This window comes from Euphorbia lathyris, chromosome 1 (assembly GCF_963576675.1).
Source record: "Euphorbia lathyris chromosome 1, ddEupLath1.1, whole genome shotgun sequence".
NCBI classification, from domain to species: Eukaryota; Viridiplantae; Streptophyta; class Magnoliopsida; order Malpighiales; family Euphorbiaceae; genus Euphorbia; species Euphorbia lathyris.
The window spans coordinates 75,739,288-75,763,580 of record NC_088910.1 but is presented as its reverse complement, the minus strand read 5'-3'; the positions used below and the strand labels follow the sequence as shown (position 1 = coordinate 75,763,580).

The 24,293-nt window shown below is 36.2% G+C and overlaps 2 protein-coding genes and 1 pseudogene across 2 annotated transcripts; 1 reads left to right on the top strand and 2 right to left on the bottom strand.

Moving 5' to 3' along the window:
• Positions 1-10,503: 10,503 nt before the first annotated feature.
• Positions 10,504-11,793, bottom strand: LOC136218417 (uncharacterized; annotated as a pseudogene).
• A 746-nt stretch (positions 11,794-12,539) lies between these two features.
• Positions 12,540-16,857, top strand: LOC136202392 (THO complex subunit 4D-like). Its single transcript, XM_065992981.1, has 7 exons — positions 12,540-12,797; positions 13,402-13,639; positions 14,454-14,597; positions 14,688-14,756; positions 15,426-15,613; positions 16,009-16,059; positions 16,408-16,857. The coding sequence occupies exons 2-7, from the start codon at positions 13,451-13,453 to the stop codon at positions 16,586-16,588; spliced, it is 822 nt and encodes a 273-aa protein (XP_065849053.1). The 5' UTR covers positions 12,540-12,797; positions 13,402-13,450; the 3' UTR covers positions 16,589-16,857.
• Positions 16,858-18,561: 1,704 nt separating this feature from the next.
• LOC136202384 (uncharacterized) lies at positions 18,562-20,633 on the bottom strand. Its single transcript, XM_065992970.1, has 5 exons — positions 19,630-20,633; positions 19,495-19,553; positions 19,273-19,401; positions 19,059-19,194; positions 18,562-18,988 (listed from the first exon to the last, which is right to left on the bottom strand). The coding sequence occupies exons 1-5, from the start codon at positions 20,317-20,319 to the stop codon at positions 18,710-18,712; spliced, it is 1,293 nt and encodes a 430-aa protein (XP_065849042.1). The 5' UTR covers positions 20,320-20,633; the 3' UTR covers positions 18,562-18,709.
• Positions 20,634-24,293: the final 3,660 nt, after the last annotated feature.

The window sequence follows — 24,293 nt, the reverse complement described above, 5'->3', positions numbered from 1 at the left end:
AATAAAGTTGGTTCTCTTCAATTCATTTTTAAGTAGCACTTATGGTAACCAATCCACTAAAGTGAGTTCTGGTGTTTTCATTAAAACGTAGTTAAATTCAAAATCATTACAAGGAAACTTTGTTGAACAACCTAAACGAGTTGGTACTTTTAATGTTAAAGATTAGTACCAGGTTGATTAGGGCACGATACTTTGGATTAAGATCGAAAGCAGTTCAAAGCCCAATACATTGAAGGAGCTTATGATATTACATTTTCATAATGTACAAAGTTTAAAGTTGACTTCTTTGCTTAATGTAAATGAATACATTTAATCGTTTTTCTAAAAAGAACTAAATGTTCTTGTTTTGTAAATTCATCCCTAAATCAGAAGACATTTCTAACACTCTACACATTCTACCCTAATTCTTGTTCAATCAATTTCAAAACCAAACCAATTTCAAATAACGTTTATTTATTTTATAAACCTTAAATTGTATTTAAACTGAATTAATATAAGTTTTCGTTAAAAAGCGTTCTCTGTGGGATCGATATCTTTTTATTACTACAAGCGAAACCGTGCACTTGCGGAAATCGCTCAACACGGACCATTGCCCTATTTTGTTTAGACTTTTGAGAGGCAACCGGCCTAGGGGGAAGAGACCGTTCCGGTACCAGCTGGCGTGGGAGTCCCATCCTAAGTTTAAGGAGTTAGTCCAAGATAATTGGAAACCTCGTTCGAATGTCCTGCAATCTTCTAAAGGGTTCAGGAAGAAGGTGCTTGGTTGGGATAAGAATGTCTTTGGGCACATTATTAGAAGAAAGAATAAGTTGTTAAAAAGGATGGAGGGCGTTCAGCGTAGGTTGGATGTGAGGTTTGATCACAGTTTAGATGGCCTCCTTAGAACCCTTCAGAAGGAGCTGGAAGCTGTGCTTAGGCAGGAGGAGCTTCTCTGGTTCTAGAAGTCTAGGAAATCCTGGATTAGGGATAGGGATCGTAATACCAAGTACTTCCATCTGTCTACTATGATCAGGCGGTAGAGGAATAGAATTGAGGCTATCAAAGATTTTGATGGGGAGTGGGTGTATGAAGATGAGGTGATTCGGAATTTGGCTCTGGAGTTCTATAAGGAGCTTTTCAAAGAGGATCCTGTTCAGCTGAAGAGGGCTCACTCTATTGCTACCTTTCCTTTGATCAGTGAGGATATCAGTCAGAGTGCCTTTCTTCCTATTTCCCGAAAAGAGATTGACCATGCCATCTTCAGCATTGGGGCGTCTAAAGCGCCTGGTATTGATGGTCTTCCAGCTGGCTTCTACCACAAGCACTGGGGTGTTGTGAATGAGGGTATCTATGAGTTTATCATAGGTGTGTTCAATGGGTCTAAGGATATTGAGCTGGTTAATAGAACTCTCCTGGTCCTTATTCCTAAAATTGATAAGCCTTCTTCCTTTTTGCATATGAGACCCATCAGTCTTTGTAATGTTCTTTACAAGACGATTACAAAAATTATGGCTAATAGAATCCGTGGCATTCTTCCGGACATCATTTGTCAGAATCAGGGTAGTTTTGTACCCGGTAGACAAATGATGGATAATGTGGTGATTGCCCAAGAAATGGTGCACACTATGAAGATTAGGAAAGGGAAGAAAGACATTGTGGCTCTTAAGCTGGATTTGGAGAAGGCCTATGATCGCATCAACTGGAACTTCCTGATGGAGAGTCTATAGAGAGCTAGGATCCCGGACAGTTGGAGAAATCTTATTAAGGTTTGTATTACTTCTCTTGTGTTTTAGGTTATGGTGAATGGGGATATGTCGGAGGAGTTATCTCCGGGTCGGGGCATCCGTCAAGGTGGTCCTATGAGTCCCATCCTTTTCGTTATTGCTATGGAGAGGCTGTCCCACCTTATTCAAGATGCCATTGATATTGGGAGTTTCCACCCCGTGGCCATCAACAGTTTCTGTCCCCAGGTGACCCACTTATTCTTTGCGGACGATGTCCTTATCTTTCTTGAAGGTAATGAGGAGCAGTTGAGTGTCATTATGGATATTCTGGATTGTTTTTGTTCGGCCTCTAGTCAGAGACTTAATATCCAGAAATCTAGGATGATGTGCTCTAAGAATATGAATCCGAGAATTTGTAAAAGATTAAGTGATTTGTCTGGTATTCCTCTTACTAATTCTCTTGGGAAGTATCTGGGGATTCCTCTCCATAGTGAGAGAGTGTCTAAAGTTTCTTTTAAAGATACTTTGGACAAAGCCAATACGAGGTGTGCCACGTGGAAAGCCAAGACTCTCTCCCTCGCTGGCCGTCTGACTTTAATTTAATCTGTGAATTCCGCTGCTCCCAACCACATCATGCAGGCTTGTCAGCTTCCGAATCCTGTGCTTAATGATCTTGATAAGATTAACCAAAGGTTCCTGTGGGGGGAAGCTGCGGAGGGAAGAAAGATCCACCTGGTGCCTTGGAGTGAGGTTTGTCAGCCCAAAGATTCAGGGGGTTTGGGCATTAGGAGAGCTAAGGATAATAATAAAGTTTTATTAATGAAACTCCTTTGGCATATGTGGCAATGCCCCTCCTCTCTCTGGGTTCGCCTTCTTTGTGGTAAGTATCGAAAAGATAAGATCTTTGGGGGCCCGAAAGAGAGAGTTATCAATTGTTCCTTCCTCTGGAAAGGGCTTAGCGCTGTTTTTGCTGAGTTTTGCTCGGGGGTTGGTCTGGATGTGGGTAACGGTAAGTCCATAAGCTTCTGGTTTGATACCTGGATTGGGGATAAACCTTTAGTGGATGTGTGCACTTCCCCCCCGCCTAGTGATATCCAAAACTGGAGGTTAGCCGATGTGGTGGACTCTGAAGGGGACTGGGTTTGGCCTAAATTTGATTCTTTCTTTAGCCTTGAGACTCTCCTTAGAATTAGAGGAGTGAAGGTGAGTAATCAAGAGGAAGACATGGATAAGCATTGTTGGGCGCTGACTAACAATGGAGTCTGTTGAAACTAGAACAAGGAAATACAAAAATTGACCGAACAAAAAAATGGGCAGAGTCGCGGACTATGTCGATTTCTTTAAGACGTTCGCGGAACTGCCAGAAAGTGCAAGCAGATTAAATTCCGGTCGCCTCCAGGATAAAACAGCCCTCTCGTAATACGAATTCGTATTGCACAGTACGAACCCGATCTATCTACACTCAAATTAATTGCTCAATAGTTTTTCAACAAAAAAAATTGATATTTAGGAATAAACAAAAGAATAAGAACTAGGAAAGCTGAGTTTTTTTTTCTTGCTCTGTGCTGAGTTTCTTTTTTTTCTTGCTCTGTGCCTTATTCGACCAAAGCTCTCATCAATTTATAGTGGATGAGCAGCGAAAACTATAACGGCACATAAAACTCTTTTTGATATATTAAAAAGATATGGTCAAGAGAAGAAGAGCAAAAATAGTGGCTGAAGAATAGGAAATGAGACCAACTCAACCTTGACTGAACCATTAAAACAATTCTTTAATATATCTTCCACCAACAGAAATGAAAAAACGTAATCATGACCTTTTCTTTTCCTTTTTTTTTGTTTTTCAAACATGATCATGACCTATTCTAGTATAATAAAATAATATAAGAATTAAATAATCTAATTCAATGAAACTTAAATATCATTTCTATGTAAATGTCCAAATAAAGATAGTGTGGGCCTTTAACACTAAAACTTAGAAATGATTTTGGTCTCAAAAGAAAAATTCATATAAGGGCCTAGCCCAACAATCCCCCACTTGAATTTTTAAAAATTTATTTATTGAGCATAAACATAAGATTAAGCATAGACAAAGGTATCTTTCGATTTGAACCCTTGCGTAGTGAGTACAATTCAGATTTTACTAAAGTGACTCGTAGTCTTGAACTCTATCTCTGACATTGTACCACGCTATAACCTTTTCAGAGTGTAGTTCTCGTAGCCCGTGCGTTTATGGCCGTGCACGTCTATCCCGGTATAATGAATGCTCTAGAGTTTTGCCCTAAACTCATAGGAAGCGGCCTCACTTCCACATTCATATAGGTGAGTCTATCAAGAGTACTCCTGTAGCTATGTACTTCACTCCAACTGGAGTATAGACTTCATTAAGAGTTTCTATTATCTCAACCTCGAATCGCTTCAGGATATTCATGCTTCAAATTGCATGATCTGACGCATATTACAACACAACTTGTTATTACCCATTGAACCTATTTCTTGGGATCTCCAGTCTATAGGTTGGGTTACCATTGTGTGTAACTCATCACTGTAGGGGCATAAGTCCCATACTCTTTGCCGTATTATGGACTTTCTCTCTAGCTAATCCTTTCGTCAAAGGATCGGCTAAATTCTCTTCTGAGCGTATGTGATCCACTCTAACAGCTCCTTTAGTGAGTAGCTCTCTCACAGTGCTGTGCTTACGACGTATCTGTCGTTTCTTATCGTTGTAATAACGATTCTGAATCTTAGCAATAGCCGCGGTACTATCGCAGTGGATCAATACAGCCGGAATCGGTTTTTCCCATAGGGGAATCTCAGCTAATAGACTTCTCAACCAACTTGCTTCTTCACTAGCCACAGCTAGTGCAATCAGTTCTGATTCCATAGTTGATTGAGCTAGAATAGTCTGTTTTTTTTATTTCCATGAAACTGCACCACCAGCTATATTGAAAATATAGCCACTAGTAGCCTTGGAATCATCTGATAAGGTATTCCAGTCAGCATCACTATATCCTTCAAGGACTGCTGAAAACCTTTGATAATGTAATCCAAGTTTCATGGTTCTTTTAAGGTATCTCATGACCCTTTCTATAGCATTCCAATGCTCCACACTAGGTCTACTAGTAAATCTGTATAGCAATCCTACGACATACGCGATGTCGGGTCTAGTACAATCAGTGGCATAGCGAAGGCTGCCAATTATGCTAGCATACTCTGATTGTCTTACACTGTCTCCAGTGTTCTTAAAAAGTTTTATGCTCGGGTCATAAGGTGTACATGCAGGTTTACAATCAAAGTAGTTATATTTCTTTAGAATCTTCTCAATGTAGTGAGATTGATCTAAAGAAATTCCAGTTTCAGACCTAGTTATCTTTATGCCAAGAATGACGTTCGCTTCTCCTAGATCTTTCATATCAAAGTGTTCACATAGCATAGACTTAACAGCATTCACAACATGAATATTAGATCCAAAAATAAGCAAGTCATCAACATATAGGCATATAATGGTGCAGAGACCATTTTCATATTTATAGTAGATACACTTATCACTTTCATTCACCTTAAAACCATTTGAAATAATCAAGTTATCAAACTTTGCATGCCATTGCTTAGGTGCTTGTTTTAGCCCATATAAGGACTTATCTAACTTACATACCTTATGGGCTTGATCCAAAACTACAAAGCCCTCAGGTTGATCCATATAGACCTCTTCTTCTAATTCACCATTCAAAAACGCAGTTTTAACATCCATTTGGTGCAGCACTGGATTGTGCACCGAAGCAAAAGCAATCAAAACATGTATAGACGTAATCCTAGTGACATGTGAATACGTATCAAAGAAATCAACATTTTCTCTTTGTCTAAAGCCTTTAGCTACAAGGCGAGCCTTAAATTTATCTACTGAACCATCAGGTTTAAGTTTCTTCTTAAGGATCCATTTACAGCCTATTGGTTTACAACCTGGTGGTAAGTCTACTAAGTGCCAAGTTTGGTTTGACTCAAGCGAGTCCATTTCATCATTAATGGCTTCTTGCCATAAATCAGCATCTAATGAGGTTAAGGCTTCTTGTATAGTAAGTGGATCCTCTTCTACTGTGAAAGTATAAAAGTCAGAACCAAAGTCTTTAGATACTCTAGGTCTCTTACTTCTCCTAGGTTCAGATTCCTCAATCTCTTTTTGCACTAAAGGTCTAATAGCAGGTATGCTACTAGATGATGCACCCCCACTATTTCTCAATTTAAAAGGAAACCTATCTTCATAGAAGTCAGCATCATTTGACTCTAAGATGACTTTTGCATTCAAATCATAGAACCTATATGCTTTGCTATTCACAGCATATCCAATAAACACACATTCATAAGCCCTACTAGCAAGTTTGACTCTCTTAGGGTCAGGGATCCTAACATAAGCCAAACAACCCCAAGTTCTAAAATATGATAGGCTAGGTGTTTTATTTTTCAAGATCTCATAAGGGGAGATTTTGCTCCTTGATTTAGGGACCCTATTTAGCACATAGCAAACAGTCAAAAGGATTTCTCCCCACCAATGTGAGGCGGCACCTGAACTAAGCATAATAGCTACTACAGATTCGGTAAGTGTCCTATTTTTCCTTTCAGCCTTTCCATTCATTTCTGGTGAATAAGGTGCTGTGGTTTCATGTATAATGCCATGTGTTTTATAGAAATCAATAAACATGCTAGAACCATATTCTGTGCCTCAATCGCTACGAAGTCTCTTGACTTTCCTATTGTATTGATTTTCTATTTCAACTATGAACAGCTTAAATGTGTCAAACGCTTCACTTTTATTTTTCATAAGATAAACAAAAGTAAAGTCAGAACAATCATCAATGAAGGTTATAAAGTACCGTTTGTCATTTCTAGTCAATTTTCCATCTAATTCACATATATCTGAATGAATTAAATCTAGAGGTTCAGAATCCCTAACGACAGATTTATGAGGTGTTTTTGTGATTTTTGCCTGACTACAATAATCACATTTAAGAAATTCATTCAAATTCAATTTTGGAATTAACCCTAAGTTACTCATATTTTTAATGATTCGCTTATCAACATGACAAAAACGAGCATGCCAAACATTAAAAGTACACAAGGAGTAAACAGAAGCATTCACTTTATTAATCTCAACATTCAACTTAAACATGCCTTCAGTAGCATAACCTTTTCCTACAAATACATTGTTCTTAGTCAAAGTAAATAAATCTGCTCCTATAGTCTGAGTAAAACCAGCCTTGTTGAGAAGATAGCCCGAAACCAAATTTTTTCTCATTTCTGGAGTGTGCATCACATCCTTCAAAGTTAAGGTTTTTCCAGATGTGAAGTTCAATTCCACACTACCAATTCCAGCAACAATAGTGGTATGAGAATCACCCAATAACACTTTCTTATCTTCGGTCACAGCACTGTATGTTTTGAACATACTTCTATCATAGCAAACATGGCGAGAGGCACCAGTGTCTACCCACCACCCATCTGATCCACCTATGAGGTTGATCTCAGAAATCATAGCAACAAAGTTATGTTGCTCTTCAGTCAGGTTAACACTAGGAGTAGTGTTTGGCCTGTTCCTGCACTTACGTGCCATATGACCTGGTTTCCCACAATTAAAGCATAGGAAAGCAGCATCATTTCTAGGTGGTTGTTGCTGTGGCCTAATTTGGTTCCTTTGAAGGTTCCAATTCAAATTAACTCGGGTGTTGCGGTTTTGGATTGGTTTGCGGTTCTGATTCTTAAAATTCTTTTGAGTGGGTTTCAGAACCGCAGTGGACTTTTTAGTGTTATTTGAAACAATAAGCACTTCTTCTTTTAAATCTTGTTTTCGAGCTTCCTCCTCAATTCGGAGGCGTGTAATCAGACTTTCCATCGAAAATTCTTTTGTTTTGTGCCTCAAAACATTTTTAAAATCTTTCCACGAAGGAGGCAATTTGTCAATAATGACAGCAACTTGAAATTGATCATTTAGAGGCATACCTTCCGAAATGATTTCATGTGCTATCTTTTGCAATTCATGAGATTGAATTTCCACCGACTTGTCATCCGTCATTTGAAATTTGAGGTAGCGGCTTACAGCGTACTTTTTCGATCCGGCCTCCTCAGTGTCATACTTCCTCTGTAGAGCTTCCCAAATTTCTTTTGCAGTTTTTTCTTCAGCAGTGTAGTAATCATACAAGTCATCTGTCAGCCCATTGAGGATGTAATTTTTGCACAGAAAGTCAGTTTCTGTCCATTTTTCAGCAGCACGAACAGCAGCACGAACATCTGCCTCGTCACCTTCTTCAGGAACAATTGGTTTTTCAGAAGTCAGAACAGAAGCTACCTTTTTTTGTTGTGAGGTAGAACAACATCTTCTGTCTCCATCTTCGAAAATGAGCTCCTTCAAACCGGAATGGTTTGTTAATCTCAGAAATACCATTTGATTGTTCGGTAGCCATCAGCAGTAATTGAACCGTCTTAAAATTGTTGAAACTAGAACAAGGAAATACAAAAATTGACCGAACAAAAAAATGGGCAGAGTCGCGGACTATGTCGCTTTCTTTAAGACGTTCGCGGAACTGCCAGAAAGTACAAGCAGATTAAATTCCGGTCGCCTCCAGGATAAAACAGCCCTCTCGTAGTACGAATTCGTATTGCACAGTACGAACCCGATCTATCTACACTCAAATTAATTGCTCAATAGTTTTTCAACAAAAAAAAATTGATATTTAGAAATAAATAAAAGAATAAGAACTAGGAAAGCTGAGTTTTTTTTTTCTTGCTCTGTGCTGAGTTTCTTTTTTTTCTTGCTCTGTGCCTTATTCGACCAAAGCTCTCATCAATTTATAGTGGATGAGCAGCGAAAACTACAACGGCACATAAAACTCTTTTTGATATATTAAAAAGATATGGTCAAGAGAAGAAGAGCAAAAATAGTGGCTGAAGAATAGGAAATGAGACCAACTCAACCTTGACTGAACCATTAAAACAATTCTTTAATATATCTTCCACCAACAGAAATGAAAAAACGTAATCATGACCTTTTCTTTTCCTTTTTTTTTTTGTTTTTCAAACATGATCATGACCTATTCTAGTATAATAAAATAATATAAGAATTAAATAATCTAATTCAATGAAACTTAAATATCATTTCTATGTAAATGTCCAAATAAAGATAGTGTGGGCCTTTAACACTAAAACTTAGAAATGATTTTGGTCTCAAAAGAAAAATTCATATAAGGGCCTAGCCCAACAGAGTCTATTCTTGCAAATCTGTCTTTGAAGCTTTTTCCCTTAACAGGACTGATAATCCCTCGGATATTTGGAAGACCATTTGGTCCCTTAAAATCCCCTACCGCATGAGGAGTTTCCTATGGCTGGGCGTTAAAGACATATTACTTACTAACTCAGATAGATACAGAAGGCATTTGGCGACCTCTGGAGCTTGCGGTAGATGTAGAGGCCATGTTGAATCGTTGTGCCACGCTCTTAGGGATTGCCCTAAGAGTGAAGAGGTTTGGAAGAAAATTCTCCCTCATTATACTTTCTCTTCCTTCATGTCCCATTCTGTGAACGACTGGTTCTCAGATGGTATTAGGGGAAAGTTATTGTCTTATATGGAGCATGGGGACATTTTCTTTGCCATTATCTGTCATCAAGTGTGGAAATGGAGGAACGAGGAGATTTTTGATAATAAAGCTATGCTTTTGCCTAACTTAGCTGAGTTCTTCTTGAAGAAACTCTCCTCTATTATTGATAGTTTCAAAGGTGAGTCCCTTGCCAGATCTTCCCCGAGTAGTGATGTCCACCTCGTGAGCTGGAGCAGGCCGAGAGAGGGGGTTGTGAAGCTGAATACTGATGGTTCCTGCCTCAGTAATGGTAAGATTGCTGCCGAAGGTGTTCTTAAGGAAGCGGGAGGCGCCTGGCTTTCTGGGTTTACCCAAAATTTGGGTTTGGGTTCTTCCTTCTCCGCGGAGCTCTGGGGCATTCTCTCTGGGATCCAGCTGGCGATTAGGCTGGGTGTTAAGAGGCTTTCTGTGGAGTCAGATAACTTGGAGGCCATCAATATGATTTTGGGTAGTCATGCCATGGGTCTTCATAGCCGCAACCTTATTAAAGCTATTAAGAGGCTTAACCCCTCATTTGATATCCTTGAGTTCAGCCACATTTTCCGGGAGCAGAACCGTGTTGCAGATCACTTGGCGGCGGCAGGCCATGAGGGGGTGTTAGGTGTTTCTACCCTTACCATTCCCCATATCGCTCTTTCTCTTCTTCTTTTAGAGGATAGGATTGGGGCTAGCTTTCCTAGGCTAATCCCGGTGTAGTTGCTTGTTTTGCTTTGCTTTCATTTCCTTTTCTACCAAAAAAAAATTGTATATTAATTTAGTAAAATATGAAGTGTTTTATGACAAGTGGGGTCCACTAAAAATTGAAGTAAGAAGGTGTTATGGTGGTATGTAACTTTGGGGTGTTATTTGTGATGATATGGAGGCTCAAAGTTACAAACTTTGTAACCAAGGACTAAAGTTGCTCTAATGGTTAAACACTAGAACCATTCAATCATATGGACCCACTATTAAATAACATTTTTTTTATTATTTTCCATACTACTAAACTAAATAATTAATTTTCTCACAAAATGATATATATTTTCTAACAAAATAATTTTTTTATATAAATTAACAATAATTTTAATTTCTAGATCAGTAATAAACGACACAACAATGGAACGATAATTTAAATAATTAATAACAATAATTCAACTCTTACACATTAAATACTACAAAATTAAAAATATTTTTTTATACTAATTTTCTCTTTCAGAATCTTCAAAATGTTGCCAAATATGCTCCACCAAGTCATTTCGAATGTCACTATGTATTTCTCGGTCACGTAATGCCGCATTTCTTTGAAGATATTGTTGGAAATTTTGAATTGAACCTTGATTTACCGTGATAGGAGCTTCTCATTCGTCATCATCCCAATTATTTAAACCTTCTCCTTAATCTTCAACGATCATATTATGCAATATGATGCATGCATACATTATATTACTCAACTTGTCTCGATGCCAAAAACGTGCAGGCCCCCGAACAATTGCCCATCGAGATTGTAACACACCAAATGCTCGTTCGACATCTTTTCTTGCAGCCTCTTGCATTTGTTTGAACTTGATCCTTTTTGCATCTTCCGGAAATGAAAAACTTTTAACAAATGTTGCCCACTCCGAATATATCCCATCAGCTAAATAATATCCTTTCGTATAATTATTGTTATTCACCATGAATTGAATGTGAGGACCAACTCCATTCAAAACATCATTAAATAATGGAGATTGATTAAGTACGTTGATATCATTGTTTGATCCCGCAACTCCAAAAAAAGCATGCCAAATCCATAAATCTGTTGAAGCAACTGCTTCTAGCATTATTGTTGGAGCCCCTTGATCACCTATAGCAAACTGACATTTCCATGCGATTGGACAATTTTTCCACTTCCAATGCATACAATCAATACTACCAAGCATACCGGGAAAACCATGACGCTCCGAATGCAATTGAAGTAGTCATTGAATATCTTCACTATTAGGCCTTCGAAGATATTTTGGTGCAAATATCTTAATAACGCATCGACAAAATTTTTCCAAACACTCAATAGCTGTACTCTCACCGATTCGTATGTACTCATCATATTGATCAGCTGCCGCACCATATGCTAATTGTCGAATAGCTGCAGTACATTCTTGAATGGGAGAAAGACCCCTTTTACCAGTTGCGTCGCATCGAATTTGAAAATATTCTGAATGATTTCGTAGAGCTTCCACAATCCGCATGAATAATTGTTTTCTCATCCTATATCTTCGGCGAAAAATATTTGCAGGATATACTGGTGCATCAGAAAAATAGTCATTGAAAAGACGATCATGACCTGCTTCACGCTCCCGGTTGAGATGCCTCCATTTGTTCCTTTGACGGGTTGATGCTTCATTCATTCTTGCCCACTTTGCCATTATCAGTAACTCTTCCTCGTCGTCTGAATCGTCTAAATATTCATTTAATAAAAATTCTTCAATTTTTTCAAACTCAATTGGATTCATTTAAGTGTATGAATGTAGAATATAGAAATGATAATAGTAATGGTGGTAGTAAAAGAACACTCAATGATGTTTATATAAGCCATGTTGTAACGACTAGTTTTTTGAAAAGTGATAGTATTTAATTAAAGCATTCAATTATTAGTAATTAATTAGGGTAGTTTGATTTAATTGTTTTGAATTGGTAATTAAAATGAGATTTTACATATTTTTTAAAATATTTTTAAAAAATAAAGTATAATTTAAAAATAAAAAATAAAAAAAGCATTACCGTTGGAGAGGGTCGGAAAACCCTCTCCAACAGTAATAAAAGCAAAAAAAATTAAAAAAAATGAAAAAAAAATAATTGAGGGCTCAACTTTTATTGCCAGTTGCTGCTATTTGGCAATAAAAGTGAGCCCATCAACCGATTGATATATCAATCGGTTGATATATATGATTTTCTATCATACTTTCTCTGATGGAAGAGTATGATACAATGAGATATATTAAGTGGTTGAATATAATATATCAACAAATATGTTAAAGTAAGAATCAAATAACAAAAGTCTTTTAAAAAAAAAAAACCCACATAACAAGGTGAAAATAACGAATAACAAATAAATAAAAATTACTAATAATTGTCGCCAAGAGAATCCTTGAGGAGTAAAGGAAAGAAAAGCGAAAACACGTGTAATAATGTAAGAGGGGGGTGAAAAAACGAGTGATGGGGAAGAAGATAGACATAAAAAGCCCTAAAAAAAAAGCAAACGACGGAACACATCCTTAATTCAGCGTCTGTGAAGGATTTTTGTAGCTTTCTCCGCAACTCACAATCTTCCCGTCTGAATCAAATCCCCTTTAGAGTTGAATTTCCGTTTCCTCTTTAGGAAAAGTCTCCGCAAATTATTTATTCCCTTTCTCTCTTCTGACCCTTTCAGATCAATCCGCAATCCTCCAAAACCCTAATCGCTCCTCCCTTCCCTCTGTATCATTAGATCTTTCTCCGATAGCTTGATTCTCTGCAGGTACGGCTTTTTGTTCGCTTTATCCTTATCCCGTATTGCGCATGTTTGTGTTGCTTAGGGTTTCGATTTGTACTTTTCAGCCTGTGAGGTGTTGTGCTTTGATTTTCGCAAGCCCATCTTGATATTTGTGGTTTTAACCTTTTTTTGGGATCGAGGTTCTACGTTATTAGATCCGCGTGTTTAGAGCAATTTAGGTGCTTAATTAGGTTAGACATGTTAGTTTTCCTTGACTATATCAAGGAGAAACCTTTAGCAAGAGAAGAACTTCTATTTTTTCGGTGTATTATGCTATTTTACTTTTGTCTGCTGGTTTTTTCTCTATCTTATTAACTTGACAACTTTCATGGGCTTTTTGTTGAGAAATTTTTGTCCAAATCTGAAAAGGTGTTGTTTAATTGATGGCTTTGTAGCAATTTTTTTTTTGATACTCTTGATTTGATTTTACCCCCTACTGAACACAGTTTAGATAGATTGGTGTACTTGTTATATATATGCGCACATGAAGGTTGATTTCTGATCTGAAGAGATAATGAACAGATTAAGCCGATGATTTATTTGTATTCTGGTGTAAATAATTTACCCTTCCTCCTTTTGTCTTTTGCAGTATTTACAGGTTCTAGACGATTTCTCTTACTTCTACTGCTTCATAATTGATGGCGACATCTGTGGATATGTCTCTTGATGACATAATAAAAAAGAGCAGAGAGAGAGGTAGAGGCCGTGGTAGGGCCCGTCGAGGACGTGGCTTAGCTGGGTCTTTCAATGGTGGAAGAATGCCAGGAGCTGTGCGTAAAGGTCCTCTCTCAGTGAATCCTCGGCCATCACAATACAAAATAGCCAAGGCAAGCTCAAAACTGTTGATGGTATATGCATGTCATTGAGAACCTGAAAATTCTTAAGAAATCCAACTGCAAGAGGATCTCCACTAATGATTTAGAAACACGAAAATACAGTGGATCTGTAACCTTATATATTATTCTCAGTTCTTGGAGAAGCTAATTTCGGCCTCAGCCTATAAAGTATTGCTGGCCCCTGCATGTTTAATTATCCTTGGGATTTTCTAGTACTTGTGGGTTATTTGGGCTATATATTGGGGATTTGCCACAGATCTGATCTCATATAGTATATGCTGAAGTGTTCTTTCGGATATTTATTAAGTAATTATGCTAATCACTAGCATTTAATGAAAAGGGGCTTCATTAGTTGAACTTTCTGGAATAGCGCTTTCACCAGTAGCATAACATCAGTTAACCGTTAGATCCACATGTAACTGGGGCTATATAGTTGTAGTGCTTGATTTGCTGCTTGTTTAGAAGAGGAGTTTGTGATGGATCCTCTTGCTATGTGGAATTTCTTCAATGCGGGATCTCTGTTCTCTCCTAGTTCATGGTGTTTTTGCAAAGGAGCTTCCTTCGCTTAACTTCAGAACTGGAGTTCAAAAGACATACTATAGCACCAGTGTATCACATGCAGTGGGTTGAATTCTTACTCCTGTCTATCATTTGTTAGCGCAGTTTCCTGAAGTCTGCTGCATGGTTGTTTTTTTTACTAAATGACAGTTTTTTAATCTTGTGGGAATCTTGCTGAGATTGATTTTGAAGAATGGTCGTCTTGTTCTGTGGTTATAATCTGATGTGCTCTATTTGCTGTCATCAGCCTCCTCGCAGAATCAGGAATTTGCCTTGGCAGCATGATTTGCTTGAAGATAGTATTAGAGCTGCTGGGATCACTGGAGTAGAAGTTGGTACCAAGATATATGTTTCTAACTTGGATTATGGAGTATCCAATGAAGATATAAGGGTACAACAAAAGCTATATGTTTTCTTCATCCTTAGTGTTATCTTCAATGCATTGCAATGGGTATCTAAAATTCCTCTTGCTCAAATTCAGGAGCTCTTCTCTGAGGTGGGGGATCTGAAACGATATGCTGTTCACTATGATAAAACTGGCCGCTCTAGTGTGAGTTATATGACTGTCAATTTGTATTTAACTGCAAATGTGATATCTTTTTAGTTTGATGGGTTATATCTTCCATGACAAGCCTCCGAAAAATGAGGGCTTTTTTATCATATTAATATGTTTTTACTGGAATGACCGCAAATGTGGAACATGTACCATAAATTATCTATTTATTAGTTGGATTAGCTAAAGAGATTGTTGAATGTACTGCTTATGCAATAGTGATTTTTTTTTTTATTTGAAGGCGTTTATGGCAATTGAGAAGTTCTTAGACGCTTAAGGTGTATTGACTGTTTGGTAGTTTTCTACAACTCAGTAATGCATGATTGACATTTTTTAACACTAATAATTATCCATTTTTGTTGAGTTGTTAAAATAAACATGGGAACATTAAAGAGGGAATTTTCAATTGTAAAGTTGTTGTGTCAACATCTGGAATTTTGCTGCTCTTACCTATTCAAGAGGATTTCATTTTCCTTGAACGTACTGTTTAAAGCATGTTCAGCATGTTTTTGAGTGGGTCTGATGTATGTTTGGTTCCTGTTGAATTAATGTTCTGGTTTTACTGATTTGATTAATTTTAGTTGGTTGTCGTGTGTAGTCCTATTCTTTTTTTATGGTTAGTGATATTTTTGAGAACTAATTTAATGTTTAATGCTTGTTTTACAGGGCTCAGCTGAAGTAGTTTATACAAGAAGAAGTGATGCATTTGCGGCTCTCAAAAAATATAACAATGTTTTATTAGATGGAAAACCCATGAAGCTAGAAGTTGTGGGTGCCACTGCAGAAGTGCCTCTCTCAGCTCGAGTTAATGTAACTGGAGTAAATGGAAGGAGGAAGAGGACAGTAGTTATGACGTATGTGATTCTTTTTTTTGTCTTCTAAATTATGCTATAATTGAGAAGATACATTGTGGGTGCCAATTTTTTCGAACATCAGATATATACTAGTCGAATGTCAAATTGCACTAGATAGATAGAAATTTGTTCATTTTGTCTTCAGCAGCTGTTTGAAATGGTACTCATTGTTACTTGCATGTTTTGAGTTTTTCAGTATCATTTAGATCACTAAATTTTGGTTTATCTTTGAAGTTGTGGTAACAAAAATCGGTATTTAGTACTAACATTTCTTGAAGTATTTGTAAATTTGCTTCTGTACAACTGTGCTTGTGAAGTTATTCTTGGAATATGCACTGTACTTTTCTTTAAAAGCTTGTTGAATTTCATTAACATTTTGCAATATGACTATACAGACCTGGGCAAGGTCGTGGAAGAGGCTCGGCTACTAATAATCGAGGATCTGGGTAAGCCTTCTCTTTTTTAAATGCATTATTGACAAAGAGTATCCTTTATGTACTACTTAGCTTTTGCAGTTGTGCCTGTCTTTCAGAATGGGCTAATATGCCAGTTTGGTGAGCCTGTAGTGAAATGAAATTGTGATTCCTTGAATTTTCTTGTGAAGCTTCTTTTTGAAGGAACTTAGTTCTTACCTTCTTTGTCAATATAAAATGTTCATTGAAAATGGTGTTTGTCTTATTTATATGCTTCTCAGATAGATTGCATATTTTGTTAGGCTGTCATCATATAAAATATGTGATCATACTATGAGGAATGATATTTATTATTTATGTATTATTTTTACCTTGATGCAGTCCAAGCCGTCGTGGGGGTCTGAGAAACGGTGGAGGTTTGAGAAATGAAGGAGGGCGAGGCCGTGGGCGAGGAGGCCGTGGGCGAGGAGGGGGCCGAGGGAAGAAACAGCCGGTTGAGAAGTCAGCAGATGAGCTAGACAAGGAATTAGAGAATTACCATGCTGAAGCAATGCAAACCTAACCTGTGCTTTGTTATCTGAAAAGAAAGATAGTATGGGCTGGGGGTGGTTTTATTTTGTGTAATTTTAGTAACTTCAGATCTGCAGGCTATGTAAATGAAGATGTTGGTTGGTTTCTGGATCTGTTTTGTTATCTTCTCTTAAACTATAATCGACATTTGAGAGTGTTTTTTAGTTAACAATCTGAAGGATTTTAGTCAACAGGGCATTACAAAACGTTGTTAACAATGGCATGCTGATGATATTCGATAGTTAGTTCTTGGCTTTTGTATATGAAGTAGCAGGTGCCTAATCTTAAAGCTGGGAAGGAGAAATTAGTTATATCTGCATTATGGCAATGCTGTTTTTTTCTTGCTTTGTTGAAGGTGGGATTTTATGTTATATTTTAGTTGGAGTCTAAAAAGGTGTGCTTGTTATGATCCATCAGTTAGTTATTTGTGTATGAAGAGTTTGGATTAAAAACCAATTCCAAGTCTCTATTCTCTCCCTCACTACTGATAAATATGGAAAAAGCTGTTTTCATCTCTCTTCCCTTGGGACTTTAGCGAAGATAGTTTACTTCCCATTTTTCAGTCAGTGGATCTGAATTCTTTTTTTTTTTGGTGAAATTCATCTCTCTTCCAGTGGTACTTTAGTTAGGGCTGTAATCGAGCCGAGCCGAGTTTTGGTCTGGCTCGCTATAAAATTAACGAGCTGAGCTCGAGCCGAGCTTTGGCTTGCTCAACGAGCTTGAGCCGAGCTTCGAGCTTGTTTCGAGCCCAAAATCCTTTTTTGGACTTGGTTCATTAAGAAAATTATCTAACCATGAATTATTTGTGAGTAAATTGTTAATTATATTTGTGAAGTTTGCTCGCAAATAACCCTTTAATTGTGTACATGAACAAGCTCACAAGCAAAGTTCGTGAATAAATAAACAAGATGCTTACAAATAGTTCGTCTATTACTCATTTATTATGTTTGTGAACGAACTCATCTAATAGCAAATGAAATAATATTAAGTTTAGATATTTGTGAACTAACATAAAACTATATAGTTTTCTACAAAACTAAAATTTGTTCATAAATGTTCTAATCGAGCCTGCTCGCGAGCTTTCGAGCTGAGCTTTGACCTGCTCAAGCTTGACTTGTTTACGAACCGAGCCAGTAAATCATGTTCATGAACGGCTCGTTTACAAATCGAGCTGAGTCAAGCCGAGTTTTTTTATCGAGCCGATCACCGAGCTGCTCATGAGCGGCTCTGTTCATTTACAACCCTAACTTTAGTGGAGATAGTTTACTTCCCATTTCTCAGCCAGTAGATCTGAATTTCTTCTGGATTTCTTTTTTGGTGAGAATATTTTCATTATTTTTTTATGTACTACAACCCTATCCTTGTAGGTTTGGATGTAATAATAAGTCCAGATTTGAAGATGAATGATTAAATTCATTTAGTAACTTTACTTTGTTTTTCACAAAAACAAAATAAGTTCATCTAATGGTGGTAAAAACAAAGTAAAGTTTACTTTGTCAAAAACAAAGTAAGCATATCCTTAACCCATTATTTTTATCCTATATTCACATTGTTTTTGCTTAAAGTTGTATTTTCAAGTTTTGTAATTTTTTTTTCAAATGGGGATCGACGAAGATCTTAATTTGATATTAAAAAAATGACCGTTAATAATCATTTTCATTTGTTTTTTTTGTAACGGAAAAGTATAGAGAGAGTATCCCAAGTCTAGTCCACTTTGAATTTTTTTATTCTAATTCCAATAACAAAGTTCAAACTAATTTAACCAATGCTCTAGAAAAAATTCCTATGGTAATAGCAAAATTTAAAGTAATTTAAATGAAATGCTCTAGAAATTGGGATGATTTGATAAGCACATCACATCACATCAATGGGTAATCAAAAGAACAACAAAGAGAAAGATGTCACCATTAGATCAAATTAATACTTTGGAGATTACTATGCACGTTTAAATGAGCCATCTCTCAATTAGATAAACCTTAAAAATATAAACAAACATCCAGGTAATGAGGTAAAAAAGCTACAAATGGTGGAAATGTTATTTGTATGAAACCTTACAAGTTACAAACATATTGGTATTAAATGAATGAAAAAAAACCTATTAAGTTGAAAAGTGTTAGTTTAAAACTTGGTTTGGAGCATCATTCTGTAGCACCTGTTGAAGCAGTTGATGCCAGTTGGTCCTCGCTGAAGTAGGATGTGATTTAGGTAGCGGAATAGACTCAGGCTCCTCCTCCTTCTCCGTATCTAAGTTGGTTACAACATGAGGTATGTTGAGGGTTGCAGCTCTTTGTAAAGCATCCTTGTGTTCTTTTTCAAAAGTTTGCAGCCTCTCCAGTTTCTGTACTTTTGGAGGTGTTGTAATTGTCTCATTACTCCCTTGTTCCTTCAACACCTACAAAAAGCTTGTTTTATCTGTGCATTATACCAATATAATAATATTATTATTGTGAACATCTACATACCTGCAAGGCCTTCTCTGACTCCCTTTTTATCCAAAGAATTGCATGATCTGATGTTGCATTACAAGATAAGACTATGTGTTCAAATCTTCCATCTACAGGAATAGCCGTTCTCACCTCTGGAGGATATCTCCCACATCTGTTACATTTATTTAACAGTGGTGTGTTGAGCAGGACACAAATAGAGAACAGAGTGAGTGTACAAATTCAGACTTACCTGCAAAATTTTCTCTCAACAATATGATACATTCGTCCAGGTGCATAAAGCCTTCTTGGATCTCTAAGTTTTCTTCCTTCAGGTATGAAGGTATCTCTCAAGCAAACCAAAAACAACAAGCAAGGCAAGCTGTCCAAAGCATCAATCAACACCTGATAATCATGATACATTCACTCCAATCCAATAACATTCATAAAACTACTTGTCTACAATAATACTAACCAAAAAACTGACTTGAAAATATCCTCCAATGGCGTCGCTGTTCTTGCTAAGAAATCATCCTGAAAACAATAATATAAACATAGGACCCTACAATTCTACAAAACAATTTTGAATCAGTTATGATTTGTTTTGTACCTGTAACACAATGGAGTTAATGACATCTGCGTACTTAACAGCCAAGTTAAGGGACATACATCTAGCTGGAGCCAAAGCATAACATCTAATCTTGTCTCTAGGAATTCCTCCTAATTGATCTCTATGATTAACAACAATAACACTCATTAAAGAAGCCACACCTGAACCCAATGAATGCCCTGCAAAAACTATACTATACTCCTTCCCACTCTCCTCCCATAAATTTCTCAATGTTTCATTCTCTTCATTTAACAACCAGAGAGCAGACTTAAACAACCCATGATGCACATAACCTCCATCAAACATCTGCATCCCCAATCTGTTATCCAACAGCAATTTGTAGTCACTTTCCTTAATCAAGTTCAACCCACGAATTGCAACCACAATTTCTTTGTGTGGGTGGTCCACATAGATTATATAAGGCGGCGCTCGCCCGAGGGTCTGCTCATAAGCAACCCGTTTGATCAAGGATTTTGGGTCAAGATTGGGTGAACAAATTTGTGGATGTTCCACATCTGTTTCATATACAGCTAGAATTAGGTTGCAGATGCGGGGAATGGGTTCGAATTCTTCAGGAATTGCAGATGCCCAAGAAGCACTATCGTCGGAACCCACATAAGTGCAGCGTTTCCAGGCCCATCTCAGGCAGCCTAAAACCACCACGCATTCTACCCCACAGGTTACTGACATTTAAACAATTGCAGAGCTACAAACCCGGAGAAAGAAACTAAAGTGGGATGTTCAATTGAATTTGAGAGGGTTGATTAGCTGTAGAATAATAGAGAAAGAGAGTATGATTGAGGGTTGAATTCACATGGAAGATGAGCTGGAGAGACGCAATTAAACTGGAAAGTTGTAGAAGGAGAAGAAAGAAAAGTAGGGAACTTGATGGAGAAGAATGTGAATTTTCAATGGAGATTCTGGGTGCTTGCCTTGACCCTCAGGACAAAACATAAATCATCCTCAGAGTTTGATTTTGTTAACAACTTTTGATGGCCTAATACATTCTCCCTTAACTTGTCACAACAGTAATTCACTGCTAAATTTGATAAGTCTCCACCAACTTTCTAAATTTACTTTATTTGGATATCATCACCTTCCAAAACTTGCACATACAAATTTATTATAAATTTATTAGCTTTCTGAATTTTGCAAATGTCTCAACAGCTCACTAAACTTGCTTATTTCGTATCATCAGCTTTCTAAATTTAACAACTAAATACAAATTTTTTTTATTAAATCTAAATTTTAAAAATACATTTCATCTATTTGTGAGGTAATTTTTTCTTTTCCCCTATCTTTCAACCTATTATAAGAGTTACTATTGCAGGATTGAGAGATCGAAATGATGAGAATCGAGAGTTAGTAGGGTTAAGGTGCAAAAATATCCCTAATATTTTGGGTCAGAAGTAATTTTACCCATAACGTCTAAAATAGTGTAGTTTTACCCCTAACGTTAGTAGCCAAGAGCAAATTTACCCCTAACGTTGATAATTTGATTCAATTTGAGACACTATTCTAAAACACAAATATTTTTGTTCATTATTTTGCACCAATTGCATATCGATTCGTTCTAAAAAAGATTTCATGTTTGTTTATAATTTGATAATAGAATTAGAGATTGATATTTATAAATTTGGTGAATTTTTGAATTTTTTTGTCCAATTCGTACAAAAGACAGTATTTTTTTTCACATCCCAACATATGTTTGTGATTTGTTACTGATAAAATGACGCACATGCGAAGTGTAGATGACAAGATTCATGACCGATAAGACATTTTGATGAATTATTTATCAAATTAACCAAATTTATCAATGTTAGGGGTAAAATTCTCTTGGCTTCCAATGTTAGGGGTAAAATTACACCATTTTAGACGTTATGGATAAAATTACTCCTAACTCAAAACGTTAGGGGTATTTTTACACCATATTCCGAGTTGGTATTATGGTTTTTGTATTTAGTTGTTACAGAATAAGCAAGTTTAGTAAGTTGATGAGACACTTGCAAAGTTCAAGAAGACAATAAATTTTTATGGACAAGTTTAGGGAACTGGTGATTCACTTGCAAAGTTCAGGAAGCCGACAATTTCAGAGAGCTAGTGATGTATTAGGCCAACTTTTGATTGTTTCTACTAGGGGTGCACACAATAATCCGAAAAACCGAAAAACCAAACCGAAACCGAACCGAAAATAAGGTTAATCGAAACCGATGGACTAGTGTACGGTTTTTAATTTTAAAAATAGTGGTTAATGGTTACGGTTACGGTTTTTATGTTCCAAAAACCGCGGTTAACCGAAACCGACCGAATTCAATTAAATATATAAAAAATATAATATATAGTTTCATCAATTATATTAATAATATTAATCAACTCCACTTCACCAATTATATTATGCAATTCCTCAATTATCAATTTATTATTGTGTTATTTTAGTTATACTAACTAAGTTACACAATTTTATATAAAAAAAACTAAGTTACAAATTATCAATCGTAAGCTTTTTATAGCTAATCATTGATCTTTTATTATTTGAAATTTTAGTGTTTTGAAATAGAAAATTCTACTTGTGTCCCTACTCTTTTTTATTATAACTCACCCTTCAAGTATCAAAAATATTTTTTTTATTCCAACCCGAGAGACAACTTCCCCAGATTAATTGGGGTAAATAATTTCAATAACAATAACCCAAATATATGAATACTAATATATAATTTTAGCAAAGTCTCTTCTCAGTTCCATTAAATTAATCACTGTCATACTTACTAAAAAAATTACTACCATATTCTTTGTATTAACTAATTATATTTATTTGCATTTCTTATCTTCAAATGCCTAAGTATTTAAATTGATGAAAATTTATGAGCTATTTTGAAACATTAAACTTTGATTTGATTAGTAGTGAATGTTAGAGACTTTATAATACTTTAGTTAATTTTATTTGGCACTAAACTTTCATTTCAATTCTTTTATTATTTTTTACTAATGGTTAGAAACCGAAATAAAAGGTTAACCGACCGAATAATTGGTTAACCGATTAGTGATTAACCAAATTTAATGGACTAGTGTATGGTTAATATATTTAAAAAACCGATGAAATGGTTAACCGACCGAATTAACCTTAATGGACTGGTTAACCGACCACGTGCACCCCTAGTTTCTACAGTTTGGCTTAATACATCATTTGCTACCTTAACCTGTGTAAAAAAAACTGATTCGCCTCCTGAATTTTTAAAGTGTCTCGATAGTCCCTTAACTTGCATAAAATGTTCAAATAACCACCTCAACTTGCGTAAAATGTAATCAATTAATCACTTGGTTGTAAAGAAAGTAAGATGTATGCAAAAGATGTATTGCACACACCTTAAAATGTTATTACATAATTCAGAGAATGAATTAAAACATACTAAAAAAGAACTTTTTAATTGTTCAACTGTAAAACTTATCTTCTCTAATATTAGAACCGAATACCCAAACCTTGGTTGTTTTACTTTTCTAAAGTGCGTGTAACACACCTTTCGCATGTAACTTACTTTTTTTTTACAACCGAATAATTAATTGATTACATTTTATACAAATTTAGGAGGTTATGTGAATATTTTATGCAAATTGAAGGGATTATCAAGATACTTTAAAAGTTTAAAAAACCAATTAACTTTTTTTTTTTTAAGACAAGTTGAGGTGTAAAATAATATATTAAACCCTTTGTTTTATAGTTTTAAAATTGGAGAATTGTATAACATACTTATTGTCTGCTATTCTTATGTTTATTTTTGTGATTTACTAAACCCAGCCCTAAATTTATACTTCTAGCCCCGTGAATAGACCGAAATACCCTTTGCACTAAATTTCAAAAAACCCAAAACCTCTCAAGAAGCCGAAACGATTTTTGCTCAAATCCGGACAAATTAGTGAACCGAATCATGGATGGTGATAGAAACCGTAAAGGAAAAGCTAAAATGGTAAGATTTACCGCTTTATTTCGTTGATTTTTGCATCGAATTGAATCTGTTGTGATTTTTAAAAATTCGGCCGGAATCGCAGTCGGGCGTATGAACATCACGCCCGATCTGCGGTTCGGGCGTATGAGTATCACGCCCGACCAGTGGTGCGGGCGTGATAGCCACATGCCCGAACCACTGGTAGGGCGTGATACGCATGCGCCCTAAGCACTGGTCGGGCGTGATACGCATACGTCCACACCACTGATAGGGCGTGATGCGCATACGTCCGACCAATGGTTCGGGCGTGATTCCCTTACGCCCACGTTTTTTTAATAAAAATTAATATTTTTTAAAATTTTAGTAATTTAGTGTAATTTTAGTTTAATTTTAGTAAACATTTAGTATAAATTTTAGTATAAAAATTAATATTTTTTAAAATTTTAGTAATTTAGTGTAATTTTAGTTTAATTTTAGTAAACATTTTAGTAATTTAGTGTAATTTTAGTATAATTTAGTATAAATTGAGTATAACTTTAGTATAATTTATTATAATTTTATTAATTTAGTAGTATTTTAGCATAATTTTATAAATTTAGTATAATTTACATTATTTACAATTTTATTAATTTAGTGTAATTTTTTTTGTAGACGGAGCGGCCTACTAGGGGTGGGAAATCCATCCCGTCATCTGCTCGTCGTCTAGATATGGACGACGAGGAT

Excerpts from the sequence above, each read along its gene's own strand:
- LOC136202392 (XM_065992981.1), top strand. The coding sequence starts at position 13,451 with ATGGCGACATCTGTGGATATGTCTCTTGATGACATAATAAAAAAGAGC. Across the intron at positions 15,614-16,008 it reads AAGAGGACAGTAGTTATGAC|ACCTGGGCAAGGTCGTGGAA; the intron begins GTATGTGATTCT and ends ATGACTATACAG. Across the intron at positions 16,060-16,407 it reads ACTAATAATCGAGGATCTGG|TCCAAGCCGTCGTGGGGGTC; the intron begins GTAAGCCTTCTC and ends ACCTTGATGCAG.
- LOC136202384 (XM_065992970.1), bottom strand. The coding sequence starts at position 20,319 with ATGTCAGTAACCTGTGGGGTAGAATGCGTGGTGGTTTTAGGCTGCCTG. Across the intron at positions 19,195-19,272 it reads GTTGAGAGAAAATTTTGCAG|ATGTGGGAGATATCCTCCAG; the intron begins GTAAGTCTGAAT and ends TAAATGTAACAG. Across the intron at positions 18,989-19,058 it reads AGTCAGAGAAGGCCTTGCAG|GTGTTGAAGGAACAAGGGAG; the intron begins GTATGTAGATGT and ends AGCTTTTTGTAG.